General features: G+C 55.2%; 2 protein-coding genes across 5 annotated transcripts in view; one reads left to right on the forward strand and one right to left on the reverse strand.

The window, feature by feature from the left end:
• NUP188 (nucleoporin 188) overlaps positions 1-7,935 on the forward strand; it is a 50,819-nt gene extending 42,884 nt beyond the window's left edge. For 2 of the 4 annotated variants that reach the window (XM_058524223.1, XM_058524224.1), the window contains exons 31-44: positions 301-378; positions 1,046-1,131; positions 1,395-1,540; positions 1,847-2,028; positions 4,032-4,232; positions 4,404-4,496; positions 4,938-5,096; positions 5,440-5,577; positions 6,000-6,074; positions 6,162-6,407; positions 6,514-6,645; positions 6,901-6,974; positions 7,109-7,238; positions 7,344-7,935. In XM_058524223.1, coding sequence (XP_058380206.1) covers positions 301-378; positions 1,046-1,131; positions 1,395-1,540; positions 1,847-2,028; positions 4,032-4,232; positions 4,404-4,496; positions 4,938-5,096; positions 5,440-5,577; positions 6,000-6,074; positions 6,162-6,407; positions 6,514-6,645; positions 6,901-6,974; positions 7,109-7,238; positions 7,344-7,520 — 1,917 coding nt within the window. In that variant the 3' untranslated portion in view covers positions 7,521-7,935. The remainder of the gene's footprint in view (positions 1-300; positions 379-1,045; positions 1,132-1,394; positions 1,541-1,846; positions 2,029-4,031; positions 4,233-4,403; positions 4,497-4,937; positions 5,097-5,439; positions 5,578-5,999; positions 6,075-6,161; positions 6,408-6,513; positions 6,646-6,900; positions 6,975-7,108; positions 7,239-7,343) is intronic. The other 2 variants (XM_058524225.1, XM_058524226.1) reach the window with 2 other exon arrangements.
• A 1,010-nt stretch (positions 7,936-8,945) lies between these two features.
• SH3GLB2 (SH3 domain containing GRB2 like, endophilin B2) lies at positions 8,946-27,182 on the reverse strand. Its single transcript, XM_058524251.1, is given in 12 exon segments — positions 8,946-9,688; positions 10,032-10,272; positions 10,691-10,776; positions 10,778-10,792; positions 11,155-11,226; positions 11,228-11,288; positions 14,835-14,872; positions 15,795-15,875; positions 16,151-16,284; positions 21,690-21,818; positions 22,617-22,758; positions 27,068-27,182. Coding segments are annotated over 12 exon segments (1,170 nt in total). The 5' UTR covers positions 27,131-27,182; the 3' UTR covers positions 8,946-9,580.
• Positions 27,183-27,408: the final 226 nt, after the last annotated feature.

A 27,408-nucleotide genomic window follows, 5' to 3' on the forward strand; every position in this document is an offset into this window, starting at 1 on the left:
ATAGAGTGAGCATAGGCGGGTGTGAGACCAAAATCAGTTGGACCAGATCCTGTGGGTCCTTCCAGGTCTTGTATTTCCAGTTAAAGGATCTGAGCAGAGGAAGGATGTCGTAAGGAGGAGGAGGTGAACCAGGGCTTGATTCTGACCATATCTAAGGGTGGACAAAAAACCAGCAGGGCCCTTAAGCCCCGTCTTAATCAGTGAGACAGTGACTAATTGTCTGACAGAGGACCCCACATTTCTTGACTTCTCAAGTCTGGGAACTTTTCCCAACTGACTTTTTTTTCTGTTCCTTTGCAGGCGGAGATAATGCACCTGACCGACTCTGCAGTGCGTCGCCAGCTCTTTCTTGATGTGCTTGATGGGTCCAAAGCATTAGTAAGTGTGTCTGGGAGATTTCGCGTTCCTCCCAGGGAGAAGGTCTCCGAGGTCAAATAGCAGCTCACGAGTCTGCAGCTGTGCAAGTGGTCAGGTCAAAAGGCTCAGTTGGCCTGGGAGGTCTGAGGCTGCAGTGGGGAGGCAGAAGTCGGCTGTTGCTGTGCCAGCCCCTGGCCTATCCCACTGTGTCCCACCCCTGTGAGTTCACTGGTAGGAAAGAAAGGCATGAAGCTAAAAGGTGCTCTGTAGGGCCAGCCCCGTGGCTTAGCGGTTAAGTGCATGCGCTCCACTACTGGCAGCCCAGGTTCGGATCCCGGGCGCGCGCACCAGCGCACCGCTTATCTGGCCATGCTGAGGCTGCGTCCCACATACAGCAACTAGGATGTGCAACTATGACATACAACTCTCTACTGGGGCTTTGGGGAGAAAAAAAGGAGGAGGATTGGCAATAGATGTTAGCTCGGAGCCGGTCTTCCTCAGCAAAAAAAAAAAAAAAAAAAAAAAGGATTAGCACGGATGTTAGCTCAGGGCTGATCTTCCTCACAAAAATAAATAATAAATAAATAAATAAATAAATAAAAGATGTTCTGTGGATGGAGCTGGAATCTTCCTGCTGTGTCAGCTCACAGGAAGCCTGACTCCTAACCAGTCTGCTGTCTCCCCTCAGCTTCTAGTCCCAGCCTCAATGAACTGCCTCCGCCTCGGCTCCATGATGTGCACTCTGCTGCTTATCCTTCTCCGGCAGTGGAAGAGGTGAGCACTGTGCCAGGAGAGGTGGTCTGTGGCTGGAGCTGCCTCATCAGGGCCTGCTCGTCCCTCTTTGTTGACATCACCTTCCTGAGGGGGGAGAAAATGGGTGTGAAATGGGCTGGCTTTCTCTCATAGGGAGCGGGGCTGACAGCAAACCTAAGATGAGAGGCAGGGTGCCCCCTGGTTTCCTGAGATGGAGCAGGGCAGTTTGTGGCCTTTCTGTGAGATGTATTCTCCCCTCCCTCTCCACCCCATATTATTTCTAGAGAGTTAGGTTCTGTGGATGAAATCCTTGGACCCTTGACGGAGATCCTGGAGGGAGTGCTGCAGGCAGACCAGCAACTCATGGAGAAGACCAAGGCCAAGGTGTTCTCAGCATTCATCACAGTGTTGCAGATGAAGGAAATGAGAGGTGAGTGGCAGAGTGGAGTGAGGGGAGCGGTCTCCCCACCCCTGCTGGCAGCCAACCTGGGCAGGGCTTCTACCAGCTGAGAGCCAGACGTTTCTCCTGTGAGGTTTGAGTTTTCGGGTTGAGAAGTCTTGTCTTCAGGAAAACTCTTTCTTTTCTCAGTTGTTTCTCCTCCTCTCCAGTGGGACAGATACTCTCCCTCTCAGCACCATACTACATTCCCAGCCGCCTGCCGGGGAAGGAAAGCTTGGTGTGCAGTGAGAGTTGGCAGGGTGAGGTGCTAGTGTCCCCTCCCTGTCTGCTCTGCAGTGAGTGACATCCCTCAGTACTCCCAGCTGGTGCTGAACGTCTGTGAGACCCTCCAAGAAGAGGTGATTGCACTCTTCGACCAGACCCGCCACAGTCTGGCGTCGGGCAGCGCCACAGAGGACAAGGACAGTATGGAGACTGACGATTGCTCACGGCTCCGGCATAAGGACCAGCGTGATGGGGTGAGGGAGCTCCGCCTGGGGAAGCAGGCTATGCTTCCCACGCATATCCAACAAATATGAACGGTCTGCCTGATCTGTGGCAGGCCCTGGGAGTGATTAGTGAACAAGTAGTCACTGCACTTACGGAGTTCACAGCTTGGTGGAGAAAATTAATAAATCAGAGACTACGCAGAGAAGTGTCAGAATTCCACTGTGGCAAGTCCTGCATGGGAGAAATAACAGGGAGAACGTATATCATGGGGTTCTTACCTAATCTAGGGCCTCAGAGAGAAAGCGCCCTTTTAGCAGTAACTTAAAGCATTGGTAGAGTCAGGCAGGCAGAGGGGGCAGGGAAGATTTGGGCAGCAAAAACTGTGTGGTGAGCCATGGGTAAGAGTCACCTGGTGACCTGGAGAAAGGCTGGTGTGAGTGAAGATGAAGTGGGGCCTGGAGAGCTGGGGGCTAGATGACCAGCAGCCTTGTCAGGGTCTTTGATCTGGGTCCTAAGTGAAATAGGAAACGATTTATGGATTTTAAGCAAGGGAAAGAAATGATCCGATCTAAACTCTAGAAGATCATTTTGGATGGACTATAGAACAGTGTTTTTTATTTTGATTTTGTATTTCTTTTTTTATTGAGGTAACATTAGTTTATAACATTATATAAATTTCAGGGGTATATCATTATATTTAGTTTGCTGTGTAGATTACATCATGTTCACCACCCAAAGACTAAAAGAACAGTGTTTTTTAAACTACGGGTCATGACCCACATGGATCATGAAATGAGTGGGTCTTAAAATGAGCTCATTCGGTTATAACTAGCATTATTTTTTAATGAAGTTGAATAAAATGTAAAAGAAAATATCAGCCTGGGCCGGCCCCGTGCCTTAGCAGTTAAGTGCGCGCGCTCTGCTACTGGTGGCCCAGGTTCGGATCCCGGGCGCGCGCCGACGCACCGCTTCTCCGGCCATGCTGAGGCCGTGTCCCACGTACAGCAACTAGAAGGATGTGCAACTATGACATACAACTGTCTACTGGGGCTTTGGGTGGGGAAAAACAAAAGGAGGAGGATTGGCAATAGATGTTAGCTCAGAGCCGGTCCTCCTCAGCAAAAAGAGGAGGATTCGCACGGATGTTAGTTCAGGGCTGATCTCACAAAAAAAAAAAAAAAAAGAAAATATCAGCATGCTTTGCAGGCTGTAAGGGTAGGTACTGTTCAATGAAAATATGTAAATATGTGTGTACTGGGGCACGATGTAAAAAGTATTTATTGCTGTGGGTTGTGGTGAAAAATAAGTTTGGGGGCCCAGCCCCGTGGTGTAGTGGTAAAGTGTGCGCACTCCGCTGCTGGTGGCCTGGGTTTGGATCCCGGGTGCGCACCAAGGCACCGCTTGTCAAGCCGTGCTGTGGCAGCGTCCCATGTAAAGTGGAGGAAGATGGGCACAGATGTTAGCCTAGGGCCAGTCTTGCTCAGCAAAAAGAGGAGGATTAGCATGGATGTTAGCTCAGGGCTGATCTTCCTCACACACACACACAAAAAAGTAAGTTTGAAAAGCCACTGGTATGAAGTATTGATCAGAGAGGATGAAAGAGGACCATTTAGGAGGTGATTGCAATAGTGCAGCTTGAGGGGAGGTGACTGACTCCATGCAGTGGCAGAGTTGGGTGGGGTGACCAGATGTGAGACGGGAGGTAGCACTGACATGGCTTGATGGCAGTTGGGTGATGGGGAGGGAAGAGACAAAGGTAGTCCTCTCAGTGTGGGGTGGCTTGTTAGCGTGGATGGAGTTTCCGGTCCCTGAGGGGTGGACACGGAGCGGAGCAGGATTGGGAAAGATCACGAGTGCTGTTTCCATCAAGCTCACTTGGAGATGTGTGTGACCAAGTGAGGTCCTGGGCAGCCAGACGCAGTGAGGTCCAGGGCAGCCTGGGCTGGTTGTCCTCTTCCTTCTCCTCCTACTCTTCCCCTGCCCTGCCCCGCTTCCTTCCCTTTTTCTCATCTTTGCTTCTGGGCCCCAGCAGGTGTGTGTCCTGGGCCTGCACCTGGCCAAGGAGCTGTGTGAGGTAGATGAGGATGGTGACTCGTGGCTGCAGGTGACCCGCAGGCTCCCCATCCTGCCGACCCTCTTCACCACCCTGGAGGTGAGCCTTCGCATGAAGCAGAACCTGCACTTCACAGAGGCAGCGCTGCACCTGCTCCTCACTCTGGCTCGCACCCAGCAGGTAGGAGGCAAGCCCGAGGGCAGGAGGGAGCCTCTCTGCTTGTGCTGGGCGGGTTCTGACATGGCCTGTGATTCTCCTGGAAGCTCTGGTCCAGCCCCAGAGCTCTACCTGCCCCTGGATCGGGCGGCTGCAGGGACAGGTTCCCTTGCATTCGATGTCTTTCCCTCCTAGGGAGCCACAGCAGTGGCTGGAGCCGGCATCACCCAGAGCATTTGTTTGCCCCTCTTGAGTGTATACCAGCTCAGCACCAATGGGACGGTGCAGGTGAGTGCCGGTGGCCTGCCAGGAGGCCTGGACCGGCCAGACCGCAGTTCCAGCAGAAAAGTGCCTCCCTACCCTCTGTGCTTTCGCTCGCCCCAGAAGTTGTTCTCTTTAGTGGCTCATCTGATGCACCGATGGTACAGAACTCTCCCCGCCACAACACTGACTCTAGAAAGAGAAGCTCACACAGCTAGTTGGTGGCAGACCCGAGTGTAGAAACCAGGATTCTTGTATTTCTGCCTAGTGCTTTTTCCTTGTAACCCTTGGCCTCAGACCCTCTCTGGCCCTGCTGGTCGCAAGGCAGTGGCATTGCCCATTCCAGGACGTTTTCTCCTCCAAACAGCCAGGCTGCCTTAGCTGCTGTGCTGCAAGGAGGCCCTGCCGTACCTGTCAGCTGGGTTCCTTGGTGCCGTGTCCTGATCATGTCCGCTGTTTGTGTCTTAGACACCTAGCACTTCTCGGAAGTCTGTGGATGCCCCCTCTTGGCCGGGGGTCTACCGCCTGTCCATGTCTTTGATGGAGCGGCTCCTTAAAACTCTGCGCTACAACTTCCTGACTGAGGCCCTGGACTTCGTGGGTGTTCACCAGGAGCGGACCTTACAGGTAGGTAATGGGCTGCCAGCATCATAGGGGTGGGAGCTTGGGACTAAAGGGGGTCTGGGCCATTCAGGGTTTGAGGCTTGGCAGTTGAGGGGTGTCCATGCCCCCATTTCCACAGTGCTCTAAGGACTGCTGGCTGACTGGTCAATTACTGCAGCTGCTCTGCTGAGTGAGAGGAATGCTGGGATCAGCTCAGACAGAAACCTCTTAGTCATAATGCCAAGCCATCTGTTGTGCCGTCACCTCAGCGTTTGTGGGCCGAGGACCTAGCCTTCCCACAGGAGGGCAGGAGCAGGCGTGTCAGGTCCCTGAATCCCCCCATCCTTCCCTATCTCTCCCCTCCCAGTGCCTCAATGCGGTAAGGACAGTGCAGAGTCTGGCCTGCCTGGAGGAGGCGGACCACACCGTAGGCTTCATTCTGCAGCTCTCCAACTTCATGAAGGAATGGCACTTCCACCTGCCTCAGCTCATGCGGGATGTCCAGGTGGGGCCTCAGACGTGATTTCTTGGAGGGGTCAGGGGAAATGCTTGGGGACAGGGGTCAGTGGGCACTCTCTAGGGCACCTCCAGTGAATTTCAGGCCTGTTCCTGGAACATGGGCTTTTTGCATAGGGAGCGCAGGGTTTGCTTTCATGTTGCTTCCTCTGGAGCCAAATTGTTCCCTCCCACAGCAAAGGGCAGCCTTGTAGTTTAAGAGCCTGAGCTGTATTGGACAGACCTTGGTTCACATCCCTGAGGAACAGGCTATATTGTAAGCTAGAGACTGTAGAGAGGTGAGCATTAGGAGGTGCTCAGAGAGAGAGAGAAGCGCATTGGTGTCACATAGAGACCTGTTTGGTTCGTCTGGTCAGTTAGCCGAGGCTGCCGCTGAGAGAATCTCCCTCATCCTTCCTGTGTTTGCTCCAGGTCAATCTGGGCTACTTGTGCCAGGCCTGCACCTCCCTCTTGCACAGCCGCAAGATGCTGCAGCACTACTTGCAGGTAACAGCCCCTTCCTGCCCTGGCTGCCTGGAATGCCTCACCCCTGGCTTCTCTGTGCTCCACCTCCATTTCTTGCCTCTCCCCCAGAACAAAAATGGGGATGGTATCCCCTCGGCTGTCACCCCTCGAGTTCAGCGGCCACCCACAGCTGCCCCTCCTGCCCCCTCCTCCTCCTCCTCCGCCTCCTCCTCCAAGCAGCCCACTGCTGACACAGAGGCGTCGGAGCAGCGAGCCTTGCACACAGTCCAGTATGGCCTTCTCAAGATCCTCAGCAGAACTCTGGCGGCCCTGCGCCACTTCACCCCAGACGTCTGCCAGATCCTGCTGGATCAGGTACCAGCCTCCCAGCACTGAGCCATGAAGGCTTTGCTCTGCTCTGCACTTAAGAGCTGTCTGAGGTCCTAGCTGGGCCCTGGACCGCTCTCGTCTTGCCTTGCAGTCCCTGGACCTTGCTGAATACAACTTCCTGTTTGCCCTGAGCTTTACCACCCCCACCTTTGACTCTGAAGTGGCCCCCTCCTTCGGGACCCTGCTGGCCACAGTCAATGTGGCCCTGAATATGCTTGGAGAGGTGAGCTGGGTGCTGTCTGGCCACTCAACCCAAGTCTTCCTCCCAGTCTCCCACTTCCTAACCATGACCTGGGGCATGTTTATGTAGCCTTCCCGAGCCTGTTCTTCATAAAATTAGTATGAGAGCCTACCTGTGAGGATTAAATGAGGTAACTGATAAAAATTGCCTAGCACAGGCCCTACCAATAGGAAGCTCTCAGTGAGTCAGAGCTGTTACTGTTACCTTATTTTTTACCTCTTGTTTCTCTTCCTCCAGCTGGACAAGAAAAAGGAGCCCCTCACCCAGGCTGTGGGGCTCAGCACACAGGCAGAAGGGACCAGAACAGTGAAGTAAGAAAGCCCTCCTTCTGGAATTGGTCTAGGGTTGGTGGTCATGGGCCAGCTATTCTCTTGACTCAGTGGCCCACCTCGCGCCTCCTAGCTTGGCCCTCTACCACAGTGTCAAAAACCTGCTCTTCTCCCAGGTCCCTCCTGATGTTTACCATGGAAAACTGCTTCTACCTGCTCATCTCCCAGGCAATGCGCTACCTTAGGGACCCGGCTGTGCACCCCCGGGACAAACAGCGGATGAAGCAGGAGCTCAGCTCAGAGTTGGTACGCACTGGAGGGGGCAGGGCCCGTGGGGAAGAGCCTCTTGGGGTCCCACTCCTGAGGGTAGGGGGATGTGGGGACCTCATCAAGCTGCTTTTTCTCTCCTAGAGCACACTGCTTTCCAGCCTCTCTCGCTACTTTCGCCGAGGAGCCCCCAGCTCCCCTGCTGCTGGTGTCCTCCCCTCGCCTCAGGGCAAGTCCACCTCTCTATCCAAGGCCAGCCCCGAGAGTCAGGAGCCTCTGATCCAGCTGGTGCAGGCCTTTGTCAGACACGTGCAGAGATAGGGCAGTGGCATGCCACCCGCCTACCACTCTCCACCAGCCTGCACAGCAGCCCTGATGGGGCCCACCTGGGACTGAGACCAGCTCCTGTCACCCTCTCCCCAAAGCAGCCACGACTCCAACCACCCACCCACTGGCATTATTTTTGTAATAGATCAAGAGGTCAACAGCAGGGGCAGGGAGCCACAAGTCTGCCGTGCTCACACTCTCACGTTCAGAATGCCCCAAAGGGGTGTATTTCTTCCCTTTCTGCATTCCCCACAGCACTTGAGCCCGGCCCAGGGGAGGGGTGGGGGAGCCAGTGGCACGTGCAGCAAGGAGAAGCTGTACGCACAGGTCTATTTTCCATGCTCTGTTCTTGCAGTTTTTTGGTAATACTGTGGTCTATTTATACAAATATTAAAATACTGTTTATAGACAGCTGCGTGACGTGTGCCTTCAGAGCCCAGGAATGACCAACTCTCAGAGCATCAAACAAGTCTTCCTTGGCCAGGGCCGCGGGAGTGGAGCAGAGCTTTGGGGAAGGCAGGGTATTTACTGATGGCTGACTCACTCTCATCCCTCCCGTTAATGTTCTGGGGATCGGGGCGGGGGTGCTGGGTGGACACTGTCAAATTGTCCCTGCCTTGGCCTGCCCAGGTCTCGTCCCCCTGCCACACACTTCTGTCTACCAGCTGGCTGGGCTTACTGCTAGGTGTAGCCTTTCCTGAAACTGCTCCTTCTTATTTATAGCTCTGTGCCCCTGCCTCCCCTCCCACTTCTCCTCCTGTCAGAAGCCCCAGCCATGGGGCCTACCAGCCTTTGGTCTCAGGACTCAATGACAGAGTGCTGGGCTCAGCCCAAAGGCCTTAATCTAAAACCTGGCTTGTAGCCCAAAACCGCCACTGGGAGTTTCTAGAATCAGACTGACCTGGGCTAGGGTCCGTGTGTGGTCACTTGCCAGTTATGGAACCTTGAGGGAGTGACTGTCTTTCTGATCTCTTCCCTCATCTGTGAGGACGACATGAGGGTACATGTGAATGCAGCTGGCTCAATGCCAGGCCCACAGGACACACTGATGGCCGCCAACTACTTGAGCCTAGACCCCCATGCAGATTTTACAGTCAACTCCACTCTGCCCAGATTTAGGAAAGTTTTGCTTGGGAATAAGATGTCTATTGTGCAGCTTCATGTACAGGAACAGTACTAACTCTGTCGGAGCAGCTCGGGCTCTGTGGGAGAAAGGGAGGGCTGTGGAGAATGCACTGCCTGCTTCAGAGAACTTGCCGCTCCCTCTGCCCTCTGCCCCAGTGCTTGTGGGAGGGGGCCGGGGGCACTGCTCCCCCGCCCCAGGAGGAGGCATGGTGCAAGGTGAAGTCTTCTCTTCCCTCTGCCGCCCTCAGTGCCAGCCCTGTGAGGTCCGCGCCCCAGACAGGAGCCCAGGCCACATGCACACGAAGGATGGTTTATTCATCACTGGCTAGAGAGCAAGCAGACAGGCAGAGTAAAAAGATCAGTTAAAAAGTGAGTGTGGACAGGTGCAGGCGTGAGCGGTGGGGCGGGAGGGAAAGGGCAGTGCCGGGGAGATGCTGCTCCGTGGCCCAGCCCCGCCTCTCTGGCCAGGCTCCCCTACACTCCAGATCGTCCCGAGGGGACGGCACCTGGCCACACACCTGCCTGCCTTCCCCCCTTTGCTGCTTTTGGCAACTAAAAGGCAGGTGCTCTCTTGCCAAGGGCGCAGCCCGGGGCTTCCTCAGGCCATCGGCGCTGACCCCTACCCGGGCCAAGGCAAAAACAGCTGCTGCGGCCAGCCCCGCCCTCCTGCGCAGGAGCCGGGAGAACTGGGATGCTCAGGGGATGCAGGCAGGCTTGGGGCTCCAGAACCAGGTCAGAAGCAGGGCTGAGGGAGGGGCTGGGATCATTTAGCCTCTGAGGCCCCCTCCCAGCTGGATGACCAGGGGCAAGGACAGGATGGGGTTAGTCTCCCCACCCTGAGCAGCTGGGTCACCAACAGAAAAGTGGCAGGGCTGCACCCATCCTCTCTGCCCAGGCTAGAATGGGCAGGCGCCTGGGAGGGGGCCTGCTTAGCTGAGTAGTTCCAAGTAGGTGACAGGGACCTTGCCCTTTTTGTTGCCTCTCTCGCCAATGAGCCAGTCAGGGTCCATGCCAGGCAGGCTGTAGACAGTGATGAGCTGAAGAGGAGGGCAAAGAGGGGAGGTCACGCCCTGGCGAGGGCAGAACTGGCCCCAGGGCTAGGTGGGGACAGAGCTGCGATCTCCCCCTGATACAGGGGCACCTACACCTCCAGCGGCGGGCATTCACCTCCTCGTCTGCTCTATGGACACAGCACGCTAGAGGTCGCTTCCTTGGAGCTGCAGCTGCCTCCACTTACCCCCCTGGTCCTAGCTCTACCCTCAGGGCCCCTCAGAGACTCGAAGACAGTGGTGTAGGTCTGCAGGCCCAATGCTCCCAGTTCCAGTTCCGGGGTGCTCCTAAGCCAGCCCTTTCCCGCCATCCTGTGGCACCCAGGCCCACCTCATCAGCCAGCAGGGCCAGCTCACTGCTGTCAGCTGCCTCGTAGTCATAGAGTACCCGGGCCTTCCGGGTTCCACTGGCAGGTGGGGCCACCTCCTCCAGGCAGAGAGCGGCCTCCCCCGCAGGGGCCAGGCCAGCCACAGAGGGCCCCACAGGCATGGTGGCCGCGGTGGTGGTGGGCGAGGTGCTGCTGAGGGGCGGGGAGGCGGGCTCTGTGGTGCCCACGAAGGTGCCTGGAAATCTGGAGGGGGGGGGCACATCTCAGCAGCCAGGAGCCATATCCCCGTGGGAGTGCCAGGTGCCCCACAAAACACCAGCTGAGCCCACTGCCACAGAGGCAAAGAGACCCCCAGCTACTCACATGGCTCCCTGGGAGCTGGCAGCATGGAAGGCAGAGTGAAACAAAGGGAAAAGTGAGATCTCCTGCCCCGTCCGGCCCCTGCCATCCTCCCTGCCCACACACTCTCAAGAAACCACTCTCAGAGCTCCCCAAGGCCAGCCACCTCACTGTCATCCTGATGGGGTGCCCGGGCCCAGCTGGCAGCCCTCTGTCCCACCCCAGTGTGTCGTCGGGCTTTCTGAGCTCAGGGAGAAGGTTCTCGCCCAGGGGAGGTCGGGCTGCTCATTGGGTCTGGGAGCCAGGGGACCCCAGTGGGCACCTGCCCAGCTGTTTCTGTAAGTCCAGCATGTGGCGGTAGCACTGTGCATAGTAAGTTGTCTGAGACTCGACGAACTCATGGAGGCAGGCGGAGGTGGTTCACCTGTGGAGAAGAGGCCCCTTGCTGACAGGAATGTGAGGCGTCTCAGGGGACAAAATGTTCCATTCCCCACCCCGGCCTCTGCTAGACCGTGGCCCAGTGTTCCCATGTCGTCTGCTCCAAGCCTCTTGCTCCTTGGGGGAGGAGAGAGGCACCCACCCTTTGGACTTGCTCCATCAGGCTGAATTCCACCTTACTGACCACGGGCTCAAGCACTGCCCTTCCCTGCCTGCTTCCGAGATCCAGGTTCATTTTCGGGATCCAGGTTCATTCACTGCCTCATCAGGGACTTTAGTGGGGACATGGGGTGGGGAGGGTGGGCAGAAGACGGGATGACGGAAGGAGGAAGCGGGGGCAGGACTCACGTGAGTGCTACTGATTCCCTCCAGCAGGAGACGGGTCACTTCGGCCTGCCGGTCAAACTCTGTCTGGGCCACTCCGGAGCTCCTGCTCAGCCTGGAAGGGCAAGGTGTGAGAGTGTGAGAGCGAGACGCGCCCCCTGCCGCCCCTCCCGTCAGCCTTCTCCTGGGCCCCTCACTGCCCCTGGGGATGCAGAGACAGACAGCTGGGTGGGAGGCATGCACTTGCCACCCCTGACTTCAGGCCTGGAGCCCGGACCCCTGGAGGAGCTAGAGCCCCACTTGGACCCCCATGGGCCGGTTCTGTGACGAGCAGTCACAGAGACAGACCCTCGGGGACTGCCATGGGTCACTCATTCACCCATCTGACATCACCACCCATCAGGGGAATATCCAGCCAACAATCGCCTCCCGGGGGCCCACTGTGTGCCTCGAGGCATGTGGAGGGGAAGTGACACCCCCTACAATGACCAGGGGCGTGGGGCGGAGCCCAGAACCAGAACCACACTTGACCCTGCAGCAGCACGTGTGCTTGGATCCACCCCCAAGCCCCGACTCACCTTGTCCCACCTCATCGTTCCAGAGCTGTGGAGACCACAACAGGACCGGTCAGCAGGGCAGGGAGGGAGGGGGGTACTGGTCAGCAGGGGAGGGGCGGGACGGGGAGGGGGGATGGCTGAACCCCAGAGCCCATGCCCTGCCCCAGCTCGCCGAGACCCTAACCTCTTCCCACACACACCCTTCCGCACTGCCTCCCCGCAACCCACCCAGGAGCTGAGGCTGGGATGAGGCCTGGTGTGAGAAGGGGGTGCTGACTACCACAGTCCAGTCCAACATGCCACATGCAGGGAGGGGGACAGCCAGCTGGGAAGTCCTGCTTCGGTTTCTCCTATAGTGTAAGCCCCCAGGCTCTGACTGGGGTCTCAAGGGAGACCGAGCGTCCCCCACCCCACCCTGACACTTGGCTAAGGCTGGTGGGCTGGGAGGCAGGACCGTGTGGCCCTGGGCCAGGCACAACCCTTTCTGTCCTTCGGCAGAGAAAGGCAGCCTCGTGCCCGAGTCACACTGGGGTTCAATGGCAAAAGAAAAAAACAGGGCAGTCTCCACCCTCCAGGATATTTCTCCTTCCACTCGGCCCAGGAAGGGGGACAGGAAGTGTCATCCAGAGTCTAAAGAAGAAAGACCCCCCTCCCCCCGCCACGACTTAGGAGACCCATTTCTCCCGCCCACTGCAGGAAAGCTCCCTAAGACGGTAACTGACATACAGAAACCGGCCGGCCCTGCGGACAGAGATGTCTTGCCACGGTGCCTCCCAACACGGGAAGCGACCTCCACATGTACAGACATAGGGGACCCAGCAATGGGGGCCTGGTGACTAAGCTGAGGTTGGCACCCCCGAGGGACGATGGTCCAGCCATTGAATGACTGCACGAATACACTGGCAACATGCTTATGACAGAGGTGACAAGAGCCAGAAAAAGGCAGAGCAGTGGCTGTGATGGGCACGATGGGATTGACGTGATTTGCCTACTTCCCAAACTAAACAGTAAATACCAAATATCTCAACAGAACTGTAGAAAAAAAAGATACCAAGATATTCAAAGTCTTCACGAGCCAGCCCCTGCCCACCTCCTGTCCCCACAACTGCCCCGGCCCCCCGCCCCCACCCCCACATGCTCGGCTCCGGTCCCTCTCAGGACACCCCTGCTCTGGAACCTCTGGGCCTCAGCACAAGCTGCTGCTTCCACCCGCAATGCCCTGCCCCCCCGCCCACCCCCCCCCCCTCCCGCGCATTCTCAAGGCCTCCTGGTGCACCCACAACACCTCGCAGATGTGCCGTGAAGGCAGCTGGGTGAACAATGCCATCCTGGCCACCTGTCTTTAAGGGTCTGTGAACGCGTAGAAGGCCAGGCCCAGCCTCTCTCTGCTAGGGGCCACGAGGGCCTGGCGGTCACAATGGTGAGCGAGGCTGGGGAGGAGTATCTGTTTTGGGAGGGATCAGGGCTGTGGATGGGGCAGGCAGACGCTCAGGTCCCCTGGGGATGGGACAGCTGCCATCCTCAGTTCACCGTGTCATTCAGCACAGCTGGCCCGCCTCCACCTTCAGCATTTTGCAGGGAGAAGGGAGGCCAGCAACATGGTCACGGGGCACAGGGGACAGGCGGGTGGATAGAGGTGGGGCTCCTGCCTTCCCCCAGCCTCTCGGGACCTTCGCCCAGCCAGGTGGGCAATGCGCTGCCTTACCCTCTGGCTCCTGTTTGCTGTGGGAGGGGGTGGGGGGAGAGCCCAGGGATGGGGGGTGCGCTTACCGCGGAGCGCGCTGGCCGAGAGAATGTAATTACGAGGTCTAGTCTCCTGAAAGTCAGGCACCGTCTGGCGGGGAACAGAGTTCAAGGGGAGAGGCGGGTCACGCGGGGCTGAGGCCAGGGCTAGGAGGCTGCCCCCAGAGTCTCCCACAGGGAGATGCCAGGAGCCCCAGCCCCAGGGACAGGAGGCTACAGACAAATACAATACGGACCCCCTTCTCCCCGTGCCGACCACCTGGAGAGGAGGTGGGCTTAGGGACGCAGAGAGTCGAGACAAAGACCAAGTGGGTGGACACGCTGGGTAGGCCCGGAGAGCAGATGCGACGAGGAGACAGCCTGCAGCTGCTGTCACAGCACTTGCCTCTGGGCAAGCCACAGACGGGCCAGCGCCTGGCCCAGGGGTTATGGCCCATCCTCCCTGGACCCCAGTCTCACTCAGAATGCCCCACTTAGACCCACGGTCCTCCAAAAAAAGCACGCCCCACCCCCCCCACCGCTTTCTCCATCCCAGAATCTCTGCACACCACATCTCATCTCACTCCTGCAGCAAGGACCAGGCCCCTCCCCTACAACAAGGGTGGACAGATGGATGCATGGATGGACAGAGTGACAGGCTTTCAACATTTGCAAAAAGCTGACTCACAGGCTCCAATGCCTGGCGTCCCCCCAAACCAGAGGCTTCACATGGTGGAAGCTCTGGTGGGGAGACCAGCTGCTTGCAAAACGCCCAAGGACGTCCCCTGGGCCGGCCATGGCACTGCGGGCCCAAGGCCGCGATGGGCGAGCCCGAAGCAGCACAGCACGCGGACAGGTATACTCACATCTCCCTCACACTGAGCAAGTTACCCAAAGCAGAACGGGAAGGAACAAAAACAGAGAGTTAGTGAGTCCACAGCGCAGGCGGGAGCAGGCCCCCCAGGCCCCAGCAGGAGGGGACGCTAGGCGGTCGGGCGAAGGGACGCACACAGCCCCACCCTCTGGAAGGAGTCCTGATCTGTGTGTGCACAGCACATGAGTTTAGAGGGATGGGGATGAGGGAACCAATCGCTGGGCCTGAGTTCTCTGGGATGCTGTACCTGGGCTGCCCAGGTCCTAGCTTTGGAGAGGGTGTCCGGACCTAACCCAAGGGCTTGAGGTTGTCCAGGCCAACCAATTGGAGAAAAGGTTGTGCCATTCCAGTGACTAAGGAAAGGCTCCCCTGGCCTGGCTGATGGAGGAAGAGTTTGTTCTGGCTAAGTTACTCCAAAGAGGTTGTCCAGCCTGAGTAATAGGGAGATTGTCCTGTCCAGGTAACTTAGAGAGGTCATCCCAATAGCCATAGGTCATCCTACCCAACCCCAACAAGACTCCAGTGGCTGAGCCCCTGCCTCCAATCTGGACCCCACACACCTGGATGAGCTGAGATCCTGCCCACGGCTCTTGCCAGAGGCAGTGCAGGCCCAGGCTCCATGGCCCCAGGTGGCCACACTGTGGGAGGGGAATGCAAGGAGGGTTTGGGGCCGGAACTCTTATGGGCAGCTGGGAGCCTGGGCTGGGCCTGGCCTTCTCGGCCGAGAGCCTGGGCAGGCACAGGTGGCAGTTTCTCTGGCATGCCCTGGACCTGGTAATTCCCTTCTCAGGGTGTGAGGTGGCCTTTAGGCCCCTAGACCCCCAAGCAGCCTGGCATGTCAGTGTGCTCACCCTCAGGCCCAGCTCTCCCAATCCTGGCCTAGCCCTGGTCAAATTGTCCCATGCTGTGTCCCACTGGCCCAGCCAGGCCCAACAGGCCTCAGTGGGCTGAGGGTGAATGGGGAGCCGAGATCGCCCAGGCCTTATCCAGTCTGAAAGGGCCCCTCAGACACGCCCCTGAGCAGGCAGGCAGTCCAGCTCCGGCTTTTCCACACCATGGCGGGTGAGCCTGAGCACAAGGTGCCCTGGGACCAGCACGGGAGCAGCAGGTGGGGAGTTAGTAAGGGGGAGCAGTGCCCGGGCAGAGCCAGGAACAGAGCCAGCATCCAGGGAGGGCAGGGCAGGGGCATGCGAGAAACTCCCACTGGCTGCCTGTCTGGGGAGGCTGTGGGGTGCCCTGAGCCCAGATTGGGGCACTGCTGGTCGGCCCGCCCCACAAATGTTTGCCATGGGACCCAGAGCTCTGGGCCACCAGGGTTCCTTGGGGGTGGGGACAGAGAGGCGTGACCTGAAGTGGCCAGCCCAGACCAGCGCCCTGCAGCCAGGCCTCTCCAGGCAGGGACAGGGGAGAGCGCTCATGCCAAACACCAGGTCCCTTCACACCCACCCCCTGGCTCCAACCAGAGTTGGGAGGGGCGGGAGGCCAGCAGGGACACCTACCGTGGCTTTGGCTTCTGCGGCCTTGGCCTTCTTCAGCCGCGCTTTGCAGGCATCCAAGTCCAGACGCCGGTTTTGGAGGAGCCGCCTCTCCTTCTGTGGGGTGGGGAGCAGAAAGCAGTGAGACCCTGGGCAGCCCTGGGAGACCCTCGGCCGTGGAAGGACGGGCCCACAGGGCCATCTGGTCAAGACAGGGAAACTGAGGCCCAGGCAGGGGAAGTCATCCACTCCAGGTCCCTCAGTCCACAGAACCACGTCTGGGGGGGCCCCGCAATGCGGGGTTCCCAGCATGAGAGGAGAGCTTGTGCTCAGCAGCTCTAAGGAGAGGGCTGCCATGGTTACCAGGAAGCGGAATGTCCCACGTCCCTCACCGAAATCGTCTTCCAGTCCCCTTCCAGGAAGTTGCGCAGGGGCGTGAGGAAGTTGATGGAGGCTGTGTGGATGAAATCCCTCTCTGCGGCTCCCAGGCGCTTCTCGGCTTCTGCCACCCTGGTCAGCGTCTTCCCTGAGAACACAGAGGTGAAGGGTGAGGAAGAGGGTCAGGCTCAGGCTGCTCTGACCCCCAGGAAGTAGGGGAGAACTGGGAAAGAGACGTGCTGAGGAGGCAACAGGAAAGATGTTGAGTGCAGAATGGCTGGCCTGGAAAAATGTGGACGCAATCTACATATCCCTCAACTGGGGACTTAGAAATAATTAGTGGGACATCCAAAAAATGGAATACTACACAGCCACTGAAAAGACTAGGGGGTGGTGAGACTTCTGGAATGACAGTAAAAGGATCAACAAATCCTCTCCCCAGAAAGCAATAATAAAACTGGACACAGGGGCCGGCCCCGTGGCTTAGTGGTTAAGTGCGCGCGCTCCGCTACTGGCAGCCCGGGTTCGGATCCCGGGCGCGCACCCACGCACCGCTTCTCCGGCCATGCTGAGGCCAAGTTCCACATACAGCAACTAGAAGGATGTGCAACTATGACATACAACTATCTACTGGGGCTTTGGGGGGACAAAAAAGGAGGAGGATTGGCAATAGATGTTAGCTCAGAGCCAGTCTTCCTCAGCAAAAAGAGGAGGATTAGCATGCATGTTAGCTCAGGGCTGATCTTCCTCACCAAAAAAAAAAAAAAAAAAAAAAAACTGGACACAGGGGCCAGCCTGGTGGTGCAGCATTTAAGTGCACGTGCTCTGCTTTGGCAGCCTGGGGTTTGCAGGTTTGGATCCTGGGTGCGCAACGACACACTGCTTGTCAAGCCATGCTGTGGTGGCATCCCATATAAAGTAGAGGAAGATGGGCACAGATGTTAGCCCAGGTCCAATCTTCCTCGGCAAAAAGAGGAGGATTGGCATTGGATGTTAGCTCAGGGCTGGTCTTCCTCACACACACTAAAAAACAAAACAAAAAACTGGACACAGCTATCAAAAACAACCATTTCCAGACTCTGGAAATTGATCAAAAGCAAACAACAAATTGAGAAGCATTCATTCAAGAACTGCTGGACCTTGGTAAGAACAATGCCGTCTGTGGCTTTTCAGCCTTGAGGGTGTTCCCATCTCCCCAGGCTCTGTGGTGCTGTAGCTGTACCAGGGCGGGGCAAGCCCGAGGCTGGCAGCTCTGCTGCTGGAAGAGGCTGGCTTGATTTGGGCTGGAACACAGAAAAACCCACCCGCCCAGGTTTGGATCCCCGGCACGCACCGATGCGCCACTTGTCAGGCCGTGCTGTGGCAGCATCCCACATAAAGTGGAGGAAGATGGGCATGGATGTTAGCTCAGGGCCAGTCTTCCTCAGCAAAAAGAGGAGGATTGGCATGGATGTCAGCTCAGGGCTGAGCTTCCTCACAAACAAACAAACAAACAAACAAAAAGCTGGGCAGACTTGTAAGCTGCTGAAACTTTGAATGTGTTCCCCAGCCCACTCACAAATTTATAAGTCAAGTCTTAACGGTGCAAGGCATTAAGCACAACCTCTGACCAACTGCTGACTGATCACTAACATATGCTGACCTAGGAGCAACCTCCAGGAAGCTAGGCTTAAAAATAAAAAGAATAATTTAAAAAGAAAAAAAAAAAAACAGAAACACCAGTAGCTGCATACTGCGGGAGACAGAGACTCTAAACAATTAGCTCAGGAAGTCTCTAAACAAACAGACAGCAATAATAACTCCCAGGGGGATCAGAATCCAGAGCTGCTATAATATATCATCTAAAATGTCCAGATTTCAACAAAAATTATGAGACATGCAAAGAAATAAGAAAATATGGTTGCTACACAGGAAAAAGAAGCAATCAATAGACACGGTCTCTGAGCCAGCCCTGATGGTCTAGTAGTTAAAGTTCAGTGCTCTCACTACTTTGGTGGCCCAGGTTCATTTCCCGGTCACAGAACCACACCACCCGCCTGTCAGTTGCCATGCTGTGGCAGCAGCTCACACAGAAGAACTAGAAGGACTTATAACTAGGATATACAACCATGCACTGGGGCTTGGGGAGGAAAAAAAAATAGACACTGTCTCCAAGGAGGCCCAGATGTTAGACTTACCAGACAAGACTTCTGAGCAGCTACTACAAATATGTTTTAAAAAAAAAACTAATAGAGACTATGTTTAAAGATTTAAAGGAAAGTATGATGATGATGACTCATCAAATAAAGAATATTAATAAAGAGATAAAAATTATAAAAAAGAAATGAAAATTCTAGAGTTGAAAAGTATAATAATTGATATGAAAAATTCACTAGAAGGGCTCAAGAGCAGATTTGAGTTGGCAGAAGGAAAAATCAGCAATTTTGAAGATAAATCAATAGAGATTATCTGATTTGAAGATCAGAAAGAAAAACAAATGAATAAAAATGAACAGAGCCTCAGAGACCTAAGGGACACCATCAAACAAACCAACATATGAGTAATGGGAGTCCCAGAAGAAGAGGAGAGAAAGGGGCAGAAAAAATATTCGAACAAATAACAGCCAAAAATGTCCTGAATTGGATGAAAAACATTAATCTACATATCCAAGAAACTAAACAAACTCAGAATAAACACAAAGAGATCCACAGCCAGGACATCATAGTCAATCTGTTGAAAGACAAAGACAAAAAGTCTTGAAAATAGCAAGAGAAAAGCAACTTATCACATACAAGGGAGCCAAAATAAGATTAACAAATGACTTCTCATCAGAAACAATGGAGGCCAGACAGCAGTGAAATGATATATTCAAAGTGATGAAAGGAAAAAACTCTCATCCAAGAATTTTGTACACCTAAAACTGTCCTCCAAAAGTAAACACAAAATGAAGACATTCCTAGATAAGAAAGACTGAAAGAATTCATTGCTAGCAGACCTGCCATAGAAGAGAGACTTCAGGTTCAAAGGGAGTGACGTCAGATGGTAACATGCATCCACATAAAGAAAGAAAGAGCACCAGCAAAGGTAATTATAGAGGCAAATGTAACAGACAATATAAATTTTTTCTTTTCTTAACTGATCTAAAAGACAATTGTATAAAACAATAATTATGAAAACTATATTGTTGGGCTTATAAGATATAGAGATGCAGTATGCAGGACAATAACAACACAAAGGAAGTGGGAGAGAATGGAATTATAATGGAGCAAAGTTTCTATATTTTACTGGAATTAAGTTAGTATTACTCTGAAGTAGACTGTGATAAGCTAAAATGCATATTGTAATTCATATTGCAAAACCACTATGAGAATTTTTTTAAAGTAAAAAAAAAAGCGACAAAGAAATTAGAATGTTACACTAGGTAATACAGTATCTATTTAACACAAAAGAAGGCAGTAAAGGAGGAACAAACAAAAATGACCTGCAACATAGAAAACAATAACAAAATGGTATATATAAAGTCAACTACATCAATAATTAAATTAAATGTAAATGGATTAAACACACCAATCAAAAGGCAAATATTGTCGGACTGGATTTTTGAAAAAGATCCAAATATATGCTGTCTATAAGAGACAAACTTTAGATTTAAAGGCATAAATAAGTTTAAAATAAAAGGATAGAAAAAAGTATACCATACAAACAGTAACCATAAGAGAACATGAGCAGTTGTATTACCATTAGATAAAATAGACTTTAAGACAAAAAAAAAGTTACTAGAGACAAAAAGCAGTATTTTACAATGATAAAAGAGTCAATTTATCAGGAAGATAAACAATTGTAAACATACAGACCTAACAACAGAATCCCAAAATATATGAAGCAAACACTGCAGAATGAAGACAGAAATAGACTTCAACAGAAATAATTGGAGACTTCAGTTCGCTCAATAATGGATCAGACAACAACATGAAATCTGCAAGGATACAGAAGATTTGAACACCACTATCAACCAATTTGGCCTAACTAAGAACACTCTACCTACAACACAATATACAGTCTTCTCAAGTGAACATGGAACATTCTCCAGGAGAGACCACATACTTGGCCATAAACAAGTCTTAATAAATTTAAAAGAAAGAAAATCATACAGAGCATGTTCTCCAACCACAGTGAAATTAAATTAGAAATCAACAACAGAAGGAAACTTGGAAAATCCACAAATATCTGGAAATTAAACACCATCCTGCTGGTGGGAATGTAAAATCACAGAGCCACTTTGGAAAACAGTTTGGTAATTTCTTAAAACATTAAACATAAATTTACCATATGAGCCAGCCAATTCTGCTCCTAGGTATCTACTCAGGAGAAGTGAAAACACACGTCCACGCAAAGGTACGTATGCAAATGTCTATCTAATGATGAATGGATAAAGAAAATGTGGTCCATCCATACAATAGAATGCTATCCAGCAACAGAAAGGAAGGAAATCCTAAAACACGCTACAACATGGATGAACCTCAATGACATTATGCTAGGTGAAAGGAGCCAGATGCAAAAAACAATTATTGTATGATTCCATGCATATGAAATATTTAGAAAAAGCAAATTTATGGAGACAAAAGCACATGAGTGGTTGGCTGGGGGTGGGAGTGGGGACTGACTGTAAGTAGACACAAGGGACTTTTTACGGGTGATGGAAATGTTCTTTAAATTGGATTGGGGGGCCGGCCCCGTGGCTTAGTGGTTAAGTGCGCGCGCTCTGCTGCTGGCGGCCCGGGGTTTGGATCCCGGGCACGCACCGAGGCACCGCTTCTCCGGCCATGCTGAGGCTGCGTCCCACATACAGCAACTAGAAGGATGTGCAGCTATGACATACAACTATCTACTGGGGCTTTGGGGGAAAAAATAAATAAATAAATAAAATTATAAATTGGATTGGGGGGATGTTTGTACAACTCTAAATTTACTAAAAATCATTGAATCACACACTTAAAACAGGTGCGTTTTAAAGTAAAACTCAAAAAATAAAAAATAAAGATTGAGGTGGCTCTATTAGCGCTACTGGGAACAGATATGTGTAATGCAAGGCCAAGTTTAAAAATCAGGTTGCAGAATAGTACATACAGTATGATCCCATTAAAAAAGGCCCGCAAACCAAACTGGGGAAGAGAGGCTTCCATTTTTTACTTTATTTTCACCTCCACTGACTGAAGTTTTTACAAGTAGAATGAATTTGTGTAATTAAAAACAACAAAGAAGGCCGGCCCCGTGGCTTAGCGGTTAAGTGCACGTGCTCGGCTGCTGGCGGCCCGGGTTCGGGTTCGGATCCAGATCCTGGGCGCGCACTGACGCACCGCTTCTCTGGCCATGCTGAGGCCGTGTCCCACATAAAGCAACTAGAAGGATGTGCAACTATGACATACAACTATCTACTGGGGCTTTGGGGGAAAAAAATAAATAAATAAGAATTAAAAAAAAAACAACAACAAAGAAAGGAAGGAAGGGAGGGAGGGAGAAAAATTAGAGCGTGAGAGACCCTGACCCCGACCCCAGCTGTGGGGCCCGGCTCACCATAGGGAGTGGTGGGCCCCAGCTCACTCGCCGCCTCCGCCATGTACTGAGCCAGCAGCTCCCCATTGGTGACCCTCGAGGGCACCTTCCTGTCCAGCTTCTCGTACAGGAACTCCTCCACTCGGGCACCTGTGGGGAAACAGCAGCCAAAGCCACAGGGCTCTTTGGTATAAGCCCAAGGATGAAACCCAGGGCAACAGAAACAGACCCAGACCAGGGCCTGCCCTCAGGAGCACCCAGCCTGTTGACTTCAGAATATTTTCTCGCTGATGCCCACTTCAACCCTTGAGACTGGTACTCAACCCTGTGGAACCCCTCACTCTAGAGAGGAGGAAACCACGGCTCAGAGATATAACTGTGGTCACACAGCTGGGGGTGACGGGCCGAAGTCAAGGCCAGCCCACTTCTCCCTCATTACAATATGATTTAGAGAACATAACACACAGATGACAAGACCCTGGCTCTGGCCCCAGAAAGCTCTCAGCCACTCAGTTAGCTACACAGCAGACTTACAGGCAGACATGCATCTCGACCCCAAGTCACCCCTCTGTTCTCATAGGTTCTCTGGCAGTTCTGCGTCTCTGTGCTCACGGTGTGACTCTGGGCAAGCCCTCTTCCACCTCTGACCTCGCTGCTCCTCTCAAATGACCCGGCTTGTGTTCTTCCTGCCTCTCCTCCCAAGTGTTTTGGTTTCCAGGCATTTCTTCAACTCCTCTGTGCAAAACTTAGCATTCCCATTGCCCCAGAGAGCGCGTCTTGGAGCCCAACACGGAGTCTGCTGTTTTCTTTAACTGAGACCCCCCATGGCAGCCTTAGGCCCCAAGGGTCTGAACCTGCCTGCCGCCCAGCCCCACTGCCCCACCTGCCAGGCCTCGGCAGCCCAGGCCTCCCACCCCTCGCCCCAGGACCAGCCCCACATCCACTCACTGGGGTTGGGCTGCAGGAGCACCTCCGTCTGCCGCAGGATTTTCTCTGTCCAGTTCTTGGTGCTGTCTGCCCGGGCCAAAAGGTTTTCAAAGTTGGCATCAAGCTCGGTCTTCTCGGCCTGGCCGAATTTTTCCTCTGTGAACTGTGAGGGGAGGGCTCAGAAGGGGGAAGAGAGGACCCCCCACCGCCCCACTCACCTACCCCTCCGCCTCAGCTGGAACCCAGGCCCCAAGGTCAGCAAACGTGCTCTGTCCCCAACCTGCTTAAGTTACAACCTGCTCTGGGCCTCAGTTTACCCCTCTGTGAAATGACGTGGTTGGACCAGAGTTTGGGGATTGTGGCTTCTTTTGGAAATCCAATGAAAGCTATAGACTCCCTCCCCACAGAAACACACACTTATACAAAATCTGGCACAGGACTTAGAGGGGTAAGGAACTGTTGGGAGCCCACCGCTAAGGGTCCTCCGATCCTGACTCTGAAGGAAAGTGCTTGGTCGCAAGTGCTCAGGGAACAAACAGGCCACAGGTAAGGTCTGGGGTTATCAGGAGGCCCCAAGGGGGCTGGGGGCCACTGGGGAGGGGGTGCCAGGGGAGTGAGTGGAAGGAACCAGGTTCCAGAATCAGAGAGCCCTGATTCAAGTCAATGATGGGCTGGGTGACCTTGGGCAAGTGGCTTTGCCTCTCTGAGCATCAGTTTCCTGAGCTGAAAAATGGGGATAATAAGTAATAGCACCTCCCTCACAGGTTGTGAGGATGTAATAAGAAAGATGTGGGTAAGACATGAAGGCCAGGGCCTGGCAGGGAGTCAGTGTTCAATGTGAGATGCTGCTGCTGCTGTTAGGAGCTGATGGGCAGAGATGGCTGGGAAGGAAGGGGAATGTGCAGGGGGAGGGCGGCCACATGGCTGGCCTCTGGTGGCCTGGTGTGACGGGCAGGGAACACTGCCAGCCCATCAGATCCAACTCTGGGCACACCCAGGCCCCAGAAAGCTCTGCAGCCCCGCCCCAAGGCCAGGCAGAGGCCAGGATGTTACACGGGTCTCCCATCAGAGCTGGAAGAAGCCAGGTGGGCCACCTAGGAACAACTAGAAACCTGCCCAAGTCCTGGCCCCTCTGGTCTGGAAGGCCTTCTCCAGCCAGGGGAAGGAGCCTGCTCAAGGTCGCAGCCAAACAGAAAGTGAGAAGACCTGCCCGAGGAAGCGAGTAACAACAGATTCTGCTGACCGCACCCAGGGCGCCACCCTGTGCTATGCGCTCTACACCACCAACCCACCGACCCGCCAACAGCCCTCCAGGGCCGGTGGGTCAAGCTTCCCATTTCACAGACGATGCCACTGAGGCTGAGCAAGGGGCAGACTGTGCTGGAGTCACGGTCATCACGGGCTGGGGGTCTGGAGGCTCTTTCCAGACTACTTGGCAGTGATGAATCATCCAGAGGCCGAGGACAGGAGCAGGAGGCGGCCACCGATAGGCTGCTAGTCAGGCTGCTTCTGCTTGGCAGCCATCAATTATGCAACAGGGCTTGGGTTTCTCACGCAGGGCTGGGCGGATGGGGGTGGGCAGCTCCCGACCTGGGTACCAGCTGCTCCTGGCCTCCTCCGACCTCTCCCCACTTTCCCTGCCTCTGCCTCCTCTTCCTCCTCACATTCCCCAAATTAGAGCCTCCCAGAGCCTGGCCCTGAACAGGCTCACCTCACCCAGCCCTTTCAGGGGGTGGCATTAGCCCCATTTTCCAGATGAAGAAATCGAGGCTCAGAGAGGCGAAGTCACCTCTCTAGTCCTCAGTTTACCCCCTGGAGAACGGGGATAACAGGACCTATCTCACAGAAATTTGGAAGGTGCTTAACTCCATGGCCAGCACACAGCACAGGCCTGATAAATGTTAGCTAGTGTTATCATCACCGATACAAGGCCTCCCCCATGTCCCTCCTCAGCTCTCAGGAGCCACCTAGGGACCTCCTTACCCCAACGGTACCAGTCCAGGTCACCCTAAATGTACCCCCAGCCTCTCCCCTCCTTACCAAGGTTCACGGCAGCACTCCCCACAGAGCCACCTGGCTACCCGTCCCTCACACCCCACACCCACTGGGTTCAACGTCCTACCAGGCTCTCCCGCCCTCTCAGGCATCCATCCCACGTCCGCCGCTGCCTGCCTGGCTCGGATGATGACAATTCTGCCGCCTCCGTGGCTTTACTTTCATTACTTCTACCACCACTATTACTGTTATTGCAACTACTACGACCGGTTAGTACTCTCACTTCTGCCCACTCGCACGCCCACTGGCATCTTACCCACACATGCCTTGATTTTCCTGCCTCAGTGTCCTTAGGTGGGCTGTTCCCACCACATGGACCAACTTCACAAGCCCCTCCTGACTTTCAAGGCACAGTTCAGGGACGGAGAAGCCATCCCAGAATCACCCATGCAAAAGGGATCCTACCCCTGCCGGCTTCTTATCCCATGGCCAAGGTCTGGTTCCCTAGGGGATGGGGGCAGGGCGAGGCTCTTAAAGGTACCCCTGTTCTCAGAGGGGCTGAGTGCTTCCCCAGCATGTCCTGGGACGCAGCAAGGCAGCACCTACGGAGAGGAACTGCCCACACTTTGATAACAACCACTACCCCACATCCTTCCTGGCTGACTCCTATCACCTGGACAGACTTGCCTCAGGAGGGTCCTCTGAGTGTCCTCTCCTGCCCCTCTCTCTTCTGGCCTGCCACCCTCCCCCATCCCTGCCAAGGGGAAGGGCCTGGTGCTTCAGAGGCTGATGCCTGCAGAGTCCGAGGCTGCTCCCTGCAAGATGGCAGCAGCAGTGGGTGGGCGTGCAGAGCCAGAGAAAGCCTCTATTTATAAAGCTCCCAGCTCCCTCCTCCACTCTGGAGGCTGGGGCCTGGGCGCTGGCTCCCATTCCAGTATGGTGACCCAGTGAGCCTGCCCCCACCAGGCAAAGTGAGGCCAAAGGCCCCAAACCTCCCCACAGCCAGAGGCTCCGCAGGCCCTGGCCAGGTCAGGTGCCAGGGCCCCACAGGAACAGGAAACCAGCAGATCATGTTCTTCCCAGATGTGGGAGATAGAGCGGTTGCCATACCAACACCTTCCAGATTCCCCACCTTCCAGATGGACTGGGGCTGGCCAAGGGGCTCTGGGTTCCTGGCATCCCCAGCAGGGCTGGGGTCACCTGGGGGCTTGAAACACTGAGCAGCAAATCCTCACTGGGGCACTAAGGCCCAATGAGATACTGCGCTTTCTAGTAAACACGGCCACATGGGCTTCCAAGAGGCTGTGTGCGGCTGGGCTCCTCCCGAGATCAACAACAACGCAAGGGACAAACAACAAGACTTGTTCCCAGAGCACTGCGACGCCAAGCCCCAAGTCTGCAGCCACCCTTGGTTACACCTGATTGACAGAAGGGGACATGAAGGCTCCGAGAGAAGTGACTTGCCCAAGGTCACATGCCGCACAGGTGCAATATTAACCACATTAACGCCAGTCGGGTGAGCCTGCCTGTAGGGAGCATGTTCACGCAGAGCGCCACGGAACCCTCATTCCTGCTGGGAGGGGGCAACTGCTAATCCCATTTTTCAGATTGAAAAACTGAGGCCCAGACTGGTGAAGCCCCTTCCCCAAGGTCACAAGAGGGAGCATCCACGCCCACAGCTGACTCTAGGTCTTTACATTAAGCTGCCTCAGTTTCTCTCCTTGCCCCTAAATGGATAGGACTTGCTCCAATCCCAGCTTCATGGGCCTGGACAGCTTCCCAAGGAGGGCACCCAGCCAGACCCCAGCCCTCTCCCCACCCCCCAGGCCTGGAGAAATGAGAGGAAACAGGCCTCCCACAGAGCAGGAAGAAAACAACCACAGTCCTCTTGGCTCCGCTCCTGACTATCCAAGCGTGTAAAAGGGACCTGAGGGAATCATAGCAGCACACTGCACAGCCCATTGCACAGGTGCAGAGACTGAGGCTCAGAGGCGGGGTCGGGGCGGTGCATGAGTCCTTGGGCCTGGGACTCAGGCCTCCAAACCCCTGTCGGGAGGCAGAGTCACTGCTGGGCAAGGGCAGGGAGGCAGGAGCCGCCTGAGGCCCTTGCCCCTCCCCAGCAGAGCCCCCACCGGGGTCTGGGGCGGGCGCCAGGGCAGCGAGTAACTCAGCTGGTGGAAACGGTGGACACTGATACCTCCGCCCAGTGGACAGGGCCGAGGCCCGGCTCAGTTCCCGGCGGTGGGCCACGCTGAGGGCGCGGCCAGTGTGCCCGGCCGCCCCGGGCTCTCTCTCTCTCTTCGGGGCAGCGCAGGAGGGGATGCGGGGGGCTGGGGTGTTGCCGCAGCGGGGAAGGGGGCGCGGCCTCGAGGGGCTTCTCCTGCGCCCCCCCGGGCTCTGCGGCAGGGTGCTCCCGGCCCGCCCCACATCCGGGCCCCGGGAACCGGCCGCGCGGGGCCCAGGGCGCACGGCCTCACCTGCACGGCCCGGGTGAAGAAGATGCCCGCGTCCGACGCCAGCTTCTTCATGTTGAAGTCCATGGCGTGCCCACGGCCGGCCGCGCCCGGCCCGAGCGCAGCCCGGCAGCCCCCCGCCCGCCGCCGCCACCCCGCACCCCGCCCACCTGCTGCCGGTGCGCCCGCCCGGCCGCCTGCAGCCCCCGCCGCTGCCGCCGCCGCCGCCACCCAGCCGGCACGAGCGCGCAGGGCGGGGCGCGGCCGCGCGGGCGGAGCCTCGGGCGGGGCGGGGCCGGGCGGGGCCGAGAGGCGGCCCAGCTCGCTGCTGCCCCTTGCGCTCGCCGCCGGGCGGGCCTCTCTCG

Source organism: Diceros bicornis, chromosome 28 (genome assembly GCF_020826845.1).
Source record: "Diceros bicornis minor isolate mBicDic1 chromosome 28, mDicBic1.mat.cur, whole genome shotgun sequence".
NCBI classification, from domain to species: Eukaryota; Metazoa; Chordata; class Mammalia; order Perissodactyla; family Rhinocerotidae; genus Diceros; species Diceros bicornis.